Source organism: Penaeus chinensis, chromosome 23, assembly GCF_019202785.1.
Source record: "Penaeus chinensis breed Huanghai No. 1 chromosome 23, ASM1920278v2, whole genome shotgun sequence".
NCBI classification, from domain to species: domain Eukaryota; kingdom Metazoa; phylum Arthropoda; class Malacostraca; order Decapoda; family Penaeidae; genus Penaeus; species Penaeus chinensis.
In genome coordinates, this window is record NC_061841.1 from 6,678,006 (window position 1) to 6,688,005 (window position 10,000).

The 10,000-nt window shown below is 35.4% G+C and overlaps 1 protein-coding gene across 3 annotated transcripts in view; it reads right to left on the minus strand.

The window, feature by feature from the left end:
* Positions 1-2,555: 2,555 nt before the first annotated feature.
* Positions 2,556-10,000, minus strand: part of LOC125037606 (polyisoprenoid diphosphate/phosphate phosphohydrolase PLPP6-like) — an 8,286-nt gene continuing 841 nt past the window's right edge. For all 3 annotated transcript variants that reach the window (XM_047630805.1, XM_047630806.1, XM_047630807.1), the window contains exons 2-5: positions 8,830-8,983; positions 7,374-7,473; positions 6,393-6,565; positions 2,556-3,300 (exon numbers count right to left, since the gene is read on the minus strand). In XM_047630805.1, the coding sequence (XP_047486761.1) occupies positions 3,070-3,300; positions 6,393-6,565; positions 7,374-7,473; positions 8,830-8,970 (645 nt within the window). In that variant the 5' untranslated portion in view covers positions 8,971-8,983 and the 3' untranslated portion in view covers positions 2,556-3,069. The remainder of the gene's footprint in view (positions 3,301-6,392; positions 6,566-7,373; positions 7,474-8,829; positions 8,984-10,000) is intronic.

Below are 10,000 nucleotides of genomic sequence, written 5' to 3' on the forward strand. Positions count from 1 at the left end.
AAGAAGAAAATGGTTTTAAATTCTGATTACGTGATGGTAAAGTACATTTTATAGCAACTAAAATGGAGTTTACAAGTGAATGGTAGATAGGTGTGAGGATGGAAGTGAAGGATTGAGGTGTAAAACTGAGTGGCAGTCGTTCTATCAATCAGAGTTCTATCAATATTCTGATTAATCGTATAGCGAAAGTCACTGGGAATCATTTGAGGAATATTGCTTTAGTGAGAAAATATTTGAGTGAAAAAATTATTAAAATGCTTTTTCTCAACCATGTCGTCCGTGAGTTGGATTGCTGCAACTGCCTGCCTCTGTAAAGGCTTGCCAAAATATCAGTTAAATTAAGTGCACCATATAATGTATATAACAGTAAGATTAATCCAAAGGCTACCTCCATGGGAGAGAATAACTCCAGTGCTCATTGATTTACATTGGTTACCTGTTAAGGCAAGAATCGTCTATAAGATTTGCCTTCTCTTTCAAACTTTGAAATCTGAAAAACCAGAGTATGTACACAGTCCTAAGAGATTCCCAAGTAAATACCATGAAGGAGCTTAGACACAGTACTGAACAAGGTGCGCACCAAAACTCTTTAATAGGTTGTCACAAATTGTTCAAAATATTGATATTTTGGCACTTTTCAAGAAACGATGGAAAACTTCTGTTCATTTAATGTTATATATTTAGTGTTATATGTTATGATTTGTACAAGTAACAGCAATGAAACCCAACAAGTCTGTCATTCCCATGTTTTTTTGTTTTTTTTTCTACTTATCTAATTTTGTTGTATGATTATGATTGCTATACTTGAGCCAATCTGTCATATTTTTCCCTGAAATGTTAATTTCCTCTGTTGTAAAGGAAACTGCTCAGCTCCTTATAATTTTCATGTAATTACAATATTTACAAGAATGTACTGAAATTCTCATACACCATTTTTTGTGGCTTACACTATGGCATCATCTCATTATGCATTTAGTGTGATAATGATTCAGGTAGGGACATAAACCACCTAACATGCTTTTAAGACTGATATTTTTCATAGATATGCTAAGGAAACATGGTAGATGCAAAAACAGGCTGTGATACCAAGCAACAGTGATACCAAAACACTTAGCGGGTTGACAAACCAAACAGCTCAGGGTCCCTTAAATGAGAGCCAATACAAAGACAGAATGGGCCTCTCCCTCCCTCCCGACATGACTACTTATTTCAAGGGAAAGATGAACTTGACTTTTTGGATGACAGAATGGTGATGCTAAATACGGAACTTGAAGTTTCTGTTTTCTTTGTGTCTTGAGCACAGTTTGGTAATTCTTAGACTGATAAAAAAAGGGAAGAAGAAGAAGAAGAAGAAGAAGAAGAAGAAGAAGAAGAAGAAGAAGAAGAAGAAGAAGAAGAAGAAGAAGAAGAAGAAGAAGAAGAAGAAGAAGAAGAAGAAGAAGAAGAAGAAGAAGAAGAAGAAGAAGAAGAAGAAGAAGAAGAAGAAGAAGAAGAAGAAGAAGAAGAAGAAGAAGAAGAAGAAGAAGAAGAAGAAGAAGAAGAAGAAGAAGAAGAAGAAGAAGAAGAAGAAGAAGAAGAAGAAGAAGAAGAAGAAGAAGAAGAAGAAGAAGAAGAAGAAGAAGAAGAAGAAGAAGAAGAAGAAGAAGAAGAAGAAGAAGAAGAAGAAGAAGAAGAAGAAGAAGAAGAAGAATAATAATAATAATAATAATAAATAAATTGGTGTTTATTGCTACAGGATAATCAAGTAACATAACTAATCAACTTTGGGGCCAGTGATTTTATTTGTTATGAAGAAAATGTCGGTTTTGATAAAATAGAATACTATCATTAAAGGTTCACCACTCACTGCAAAGTAAATATAAATAGGTTTGTTGAAAAATATACATATTCCTCAGACAATTATATATGATTAAATAGAACACAATTATGCTTGTGTACTTACAATTCAGTCAAACCCAAAGTCTTCTCACAATGATTTTCTGTATTTGCCATAAACTTCAGCTAAATATCACATTTTGGACATAATGAATTTGAAGTACAAAGATAGTGTAAACTATCGACAACACTTTAATGCCAAACCTTCTATAACTATAATTTTTTTCAAAAATCCTCTAGTAATAATTAAACACATGGCAACATAAACTCTGAGTGCCAAACATCAATAAAGAAATGTAAATTTTTATTCCCTTTATCTCAACAGAATCTTTACAATTATTATGAACCATAGGATTTGTATATGTAGTATAGTTTATCTGTTTTTTATTCTGAAATAATGGCAAGGATTTACACCTTTACAACCCAAAATACCAATACAGTATCATGAACCCATGTATTCATGAATACATTTTTTTGTATAAAATATTTTTGGCTAAAGTAAGTCATATAATTAAACAGCATTTCCCAAATGTATTTTAAAAATGGATTCAAAACAAAACAGCACTTCTGCTACTTTATTTAAATATTAGAACCAAAACAGCATTTTTGTATTCCCGTAGATTTTTATTTAATGAACATGATAAATTTTTAAAAACCTGTATATGTGTGAATAATATATATGTGAATGTGTGTGTGTGTGTGTGTGTGTGTGTGTGTGTGTGTGTGTGTGTGTGTGTGTGTGTGTGTGTGTGTGTGTGTGTGTGTAAATTTTTTTTACTGCCTGTTTACTATCATTAAAATGCATGAAGACATTAAAATATTTTTTATAAACAATATTATTATCATTAACATTTCCATTATCACATATTGTCATGATGCATCCATGAACTATGAAGGAACTATATGGGCACCCACTTTGTTATAATTAGGAAAATCCTATTTCATGACTAATATCCTATAGCATCACTACTTTGGTTTTATATGCATCATTGCAAAGTGACAAATCCAAAGAGTATTTAGTTATGTAAAGCCAAACCATCTGTTCTAAGTATTTACCTAAAAAAAAAAAAAAAAAAAAAATCACTTTAGTAGAAACACTTCATAAACAGATATATAACAATACACATCACACTGTCATAAAATCCCTGAATATATATACTTATATGCAAGCCAACCAAGGAACATAATAGTTCCCTATACATCGTAACTTGCTCCGACTTGGGTCTCGTCGAGGAAGAAGTTGACAAGGCCCTGTGCAGACTCGTCAGAGAGCCATGTCAAGCTGTAGAGGAAGGCTTGCAGGATACCTATGAAGGTTCCTCCAATGACATCCAGGATGTGGTGTCGGTGGAGCAGGACACGAGAGATGGACACTGCTGCTCCCCATCCCGCCAGGACAGGAGAGAACCAGAAGAACAGGTCATACTGGAAGAGACAGAAATTGGCTTCTGTTGAGTTCAGAGAAATTTATGAAGCTCTTGTAAAGCAATAATAAAGTATTCACATTTTCGTACTTGGTTTAGTTATATAATTAGGTAAAATAATTTCCTTTTTACTAAAATTAAGAAAAAATGTTTTGCTATTCAATGTCCACTGCATTAAAGTTCAAACAAACACGTGTACATACAATTCTTCCTGCTGATGATAGAAACAGTGTATAATTTACAGCTAATTATCATTACTAATTCCACATCCAAAGACATAAAAAGAACCCTACCATATTTCCCAAAATAATGTAGTGGACTAAAGGAAATATTTTAAGGTGAAGCATACATGTATCCCTATTATGTAAGAGCAGGATCACTGACATTTACCGTTCATGTACATTTATAATTTTTATTTTCCATTTTGAATTACTATATTTTTGCTTGTATGTATTTCATTCTACATGGGAATCAAGGATGTTAATCCCTCTGAAGGTTGTAAGATGATACAAGGGAATCATGTTTGGTATTGGGGGTTCTAGTTATATTTTACCTGGAATACACTTTTGACTGACTGTCCATGCCATTAACTATAACCCACAATATGTGCAGTCTAGCCTGCTCCAAGCTATGCGTACTAGACAGTGATGCTTTTGTTTGGCCCTGGCTGAAGTCATTGAGGAGAAACAGACCCTCAAAAGTAGACTTACAGTGTCTTCTTAGCCTCATTACCTAAAGAATTACTTATACATCTTTTGCACTGTGAAGTTATTCATTCTCATTCATAGCTTTTCTACATTTGTCAACATGAACACAGTTCAGCACTGAAAATAGTAGGTTTATAATTCTGCTTTTCTAACTTTTCCCTCAAGCAGCTGACTCTGTGCGTACCCTGACACAGGATTCATTATAGTGCTTGTAGTACCTATCAGCCTCCCTTGTTAGTGTACAGCTTAATTTAAAACTCAAATGAACATCTCTGAGATATTGAAATTCTTTATTGTTTGTGTGCCATGTCCATGAAAATGTTATCATATAACAGGATGGGAAAAATAAGATATTTATGCTATATATTGAGAGAGTTTCATTTATTTGTATGAATATATACACAGGAAGTGAGTAATAGTGATAATGTGTAAAAATAGTCCCAAGGTGGTAGGTGAAAACCTGCAGGGTGATTTCCCTTAATAATAACTTGTGTGACAAGATTCTTCGCTCTCATTTAATTTGCACAGCTGACAGAGCTGGTGAGGGAAGACAAAGTATAAATAGAAGCAAACTAGCTTCTTCTTCCTCCTCCTCCTCCTATAAGGTGCTGCTCAACACCTAGGACAATGAGACAACACCTTGTCCTTAAAGGCCTTCAGCCTCTGTTTGCTGGTTGTCACCCATGAAGATATTCCAGAGAGAACTGGTTTTATTCTAGCTAGCTTCCCAGTTGCAAAATCTCATGATACCCACATATTATATATATGTACTGCATCATGTGGGATTTCTGTTACAGGAGTAAGTGTAAGAATGATAACAATTCTCATTTCATAGGAAATATTGCAATTATTAAATTATTGATCTTGTTCTGGTTTTCAGAAAGAAAATGTTCTACTCTTGTAACATTCATTAATGTAAACCATGTTATGATAATGATAATAGTAATGGTAATAACAAAAATCATAATATTAATAACAAAAACAGAGACCCCCTTTTTTCTTGAGAATTCAAGGAATAGGGTAAACATGTGAGATCATGTAGGCCTAGTAACTGATTCGTTGATGATCAAGCCCTAGTAAACCAAAGATGCACATTGCTCGTGTACGGGGCACTCGCCCGCGAGCGGTAAATTTGAATGTGTTATCCTGAATGTGTTATTTAATACAGTTTCTTCTTCTCTCGTTCATTTAAACTTACGTACGTACGTATACACACACACACACACACACACACACACACACACACACACACACACACACACACACACACACACACACACACACACACACACACACACAGAGAGAGAGAGAAAGTTGAAAGAAAAGATTTGATGATGCCTCAAGTTCATTTCATGGTAAACTAAGGTATTCTCTGTCTCCTATACCTGGTGGAGAGGTAGGGAGTGAAGTAAAGGATAGGGGGATATGGAACACAAGGGTAGGACCACAAAGGGGGAAACAGTCATGTAGACTCTGCCAATGATAGTTTCTCATTTTGGGTAGGCAATATATGGAATCTAAAAAATTGATCCAGAACAGAATACATTGATCACTCAGCATCAACTAAAATAAGATAGTCATGACACCAACATTGGCATATATTCCACTGGCGCTTCATGATGCCTAAACTGGTGTCACTGTATAAAACAGGTTAAATATCTCTAGTGCCAAATGATTACTTCCTAAAGTCCAAGCTGCCTCGATGCAAATGGAATGTAGTGGTAAATTGTTATGGTAAATTGGTATCTTTAGTTTAGTTTGGCAACTTTCTTCCCACATGAGGATAAGGATAAGGATAAGTTCGATATGCGAAGCTGAGCTTCGCCCGGGCTATGCCAATGAGGGGAGCCCGGCCTGTGTCGACTAATGCCGACTCGCTAACGTGTGTCAGCTGGTGCTGACTCGTCTTAGTCCTTACCCGCCGTGGTGCCCAGTCACAGCAGTAACCTCCAGGCGACAATTGCAACTTCTCGTGCCTGGGCGGGGCGCGAACCGCCGACCCCTCGGATGAGAGGCCGACACGTTACCACTGTACTAGCCCGGAGGCTCCACATGAGGAGAACAGGGAATTAAGCCTCTTCATTTATTTTATTCTCGCATTTTCATAATTTTTTCCACTCTTCCCAAATGGGGGGAACTTTATTCTGATGGATGTCCCGATACTCTGGAATGATTTGACATAAATTTTCTGGTGACTACAAGTGAACAATTAAAGGATAAATCGACCCTTGCTAAAAGCCAAAAAAATTAGGACTGTCTGAAACTATGGGCAAGGATAGGCATTGGCATTGCAGTCTTCATGGGTTAATCAACTGCCAAGTCTACAATGCTTACACTAATGAATTATGAAACAATGATTAACTGTAAAGAAAATATTCTGACTTACCTTCAAGGGCAAGAGAAGGCTTAGCATGACTGCTCTTGTACAATGTCCCGATGGGAAAGAGAATTTGTCCACCGAGAAAGAACCTATCATCTCATCGTTTTGGTTTCTCACTGGCCGTCGCCGTCGGGCAATGGCCTTGATCACAGCCACGACAATGATATCGAAGATGAGAACTGAAATAAATAAGTTAACCTAAGTATAGGCCACAAAAATAATGCTTCATAATAATATGCTGCTTACCTGAAGTTTAATAATCTGATTTGACTGTCCATGTAAATTACCATTAAGCAATCATAATTTTTACCTGTACATGTAAATGTAAACAACAACATCAGCAACAAGAACCATCATAATAATAATAATAATGATGTAAATAATAATAATAATATAAGCAAATAATTGTAAAAATGACATAAGCAAATAATCATAATAATAATACAGGCAAATAATAATAATAACAATAATAATAATAATAATAATAATAATAATAATAATAATAACAATAACAATAATAATAATAATAGCAGTGAAGTAAAAAATAAGAACTGTTAGGAAGAAATAAAAAAGAACAAAAAATTAAAAAAAAACAAAATATGTGTGTGTGTGTGTGTGTGTGTATGAGAGAGAGAGAGAGAGAGAGAGAGAGAGAGAGAGAGAGAGAGAGAGAGAGAGAGAGAGAGAGAGAGAGAGAGAGAGAGAGAGAGAGAGAGAGAGAGAGAGAGAGAGAGAGAGAGAGAGAGAGAGAGAGAGAGAGAGAAGAAAGAAGAAAGAAGAGAGAGAGAGAGAGAGAGAGAGAGAGAGAGAGAGAGAGAGAGAGAGAGAGAGAGAGAGAGAGGAGAAAGAAAGAGAATGCATATATGTAACTGAACATCTCTGATCGAAAAAACAAAAATAAACATTAGTAAATGACAAACACATAACATTTCAAACAAAATTCCAACACAAAAAAAACATAAAAGAAGTGACTGAGGAACCTCTTACCAAGGAAAATGTTGACCATGAGATTGCGAAATGGAGAACCATCCAGAAGGAAAATAAATGTGGCAGTTACTATTAACCAAGGGATACCGTGGCAGGATATCTGGAAAAAGAGGAAATCAGACAATTGAAAAACAAATCATAAAGCCTAATGACAAAAGAAGAAAAAAAAAATGTATAAATATATACATTTTTTACTCCCACCCTCCCTTTTTTAATTATAATATTAATGTCCTGAGTTGATGATTTGCTTCAAACTTAACTAATGCTGCAGATGATGGGATGTCTGTACATACCATACCCAGTGTGAGTTTAGTTTGTTAACTGTATTTACACACAGATGGCTCCACAAGTACTTGGTCACCAAAGAAACGATTACTAGTACTATACTACGTTTATCCTTTTCCTGGATTTTTGGAAATATTCTCTCTTAACTTAAATTACTATCTGTAATGTTTATATAACATTATAATAATAATAATGTCTATAAAAATAATAACAGCATTGATATTGATAGCATTTATAATTTAAAAAATTGTGTTTATGCCATTGAAAAATATATGAATTGAAGTAAATAAATTCAAAATAATTTTGTTGGATACAATGGGAGATACAAAAGGATGATGATGATCCTGATAACTGTTAATGGTAAAGAACTCTTTGTTATCATGAATAAAAGAGGTAAAGTTTGGTTTTAATTAATATCTTCACAATACAAGAGATGTATTTGACCGTTTCGATTATATCTATATATATAATTGAAACAGGTGATATACATCTCTTGTATTGTGGAGATATTCCTTCTCATTCATACCTTTTCTACATTCGTAAATTACACAAATAATAATGTATCTAGCTATATGCACTTTTGTACTAGTGCACTTTTGTTGGCTAAATGTGATGACCAGATCAATCTGTGCAATATTTTATGGTGTTTAATTAAGTAAGTGTACTTTCCCAAAATAACAATTATAGAAAAATAACTGAAAATTAAACCAAGGAGAGAGAGAGAGAGAGAGAGAGAGAGAGAGAGAGAGAGAGAGAGAGAGAGAGAGAGAGAGAGAGAGGGAGGGAGGGAGGGAGGGAGGGGGGGAGGGGGAGGGGGAGGGGGAGGGGGAGGGGGAGGGGGAGGGGGAGGGGGAGAGGGAGAGAGAGAGAGAGAGAGAGAGAGAGAGAGAGAGAGAGAGAGAGAGAGAGAGAGAGAGAGAGAGAGAGAGAGAGAGAGAGAGAGAGGGGGGAAGAGAAAATGCAAGGAATTAAGGTAAAGAGGCAGGGCTTAGCTCAGAAGCTGCCAACTAGAATTTTCATCCAGACAGAGTAGGGCAACAACAACAACAGCAACAACAAAAATAAAAACAATAATACCAATAATAATAAGTAGTTGTAATTAAAGAAAATGAAAGAAAGAAAGAAAGAAAAAGATAAAAAAGTGGCAAAAAGGAAAAACACACATGCGTACCTCAAGTCCTTTGAAGATACCATTGTACTTGCTCAGTGGCCCATATTTCTGGTCGAACATCTTCACTGCCTTGTCCGTCATTTTCACGTCCCATTCTAGTGCCTTTTTAAGAGGTCCGGGTACTACTCTCTTCTCTCCCATCTTTCCTGTTTTTCTGAAGGAATGACAGTAACATTAACAATAACAACAATAATAACAATGATGATGATGATGATGATGATGATGATGATGATGATGATGATGATGATCCAAGAGAAAATTTAATTCATCTTCATGTTTCTTACAAAAATCCTTAGTTTTCCAGGAAGAAGGAAAACTGTAATAATATTCCCAAAAGAAGAAGAATTAAATACATTTAATCTTCATGTATTTTTGTATCTCCTTTCTATGAGGGGAAACAGAAGAAAAGCAAACACTAAAGGAAAATAACATGAAATATATTTCTCTTCATAATATTTCCTTTCTACTACTCCTGAACAAATATTTAGGGAAAAAAATGAACAGTAAATTGGGTACATTTTTCTTTACACACACACACACACACACACACACACACACACACACACACACACACACACACACACACACACACACACACACACACACACACACACACACACACACACACACTTCCTTTCCGTCAGAAATGAAGAAAATAAGTCAGGACAAATGCTGCGCAGAGAGTAGATCTACAGCAACTGGTTAAGGGTCTGGGGACTGTAGGGAAATGCAGTGAGTGAGTGAGGTCTGAGGAAAAGCCCTTATGTTAGGGAGGTTATTGGTTCATAAGGTGATGTCTTGGATTCCCAGGAGTGGCTCTGAGGGTTGCAGTCACTTTGTGAACAATTCCTAATATTTACACTTATATAATTTGCTATGGAAAACAGCAACAAATCACACTTTTTACACTGTGACTAGTTGGAATAAGAAATAAAAACTGTAAAGCTATGAGAAACAAAAAAAAAATTACCACAATTAATTATCAGAAAAAGAATCAGTTGAAGCTCAATATTGCCAGAATTTATGAGGTTTGTTGTCCTTTGCCAGTGCAGCTCAAATGTGCAGAGGCTGCGGCAACACTTGACGCTGCGCAGGTACTGAGTTAGAGTTCACTAAACACAGTAAGTTTCATGCGTGATTTTATAAATGCAAGTTATATGATAGAATTTTG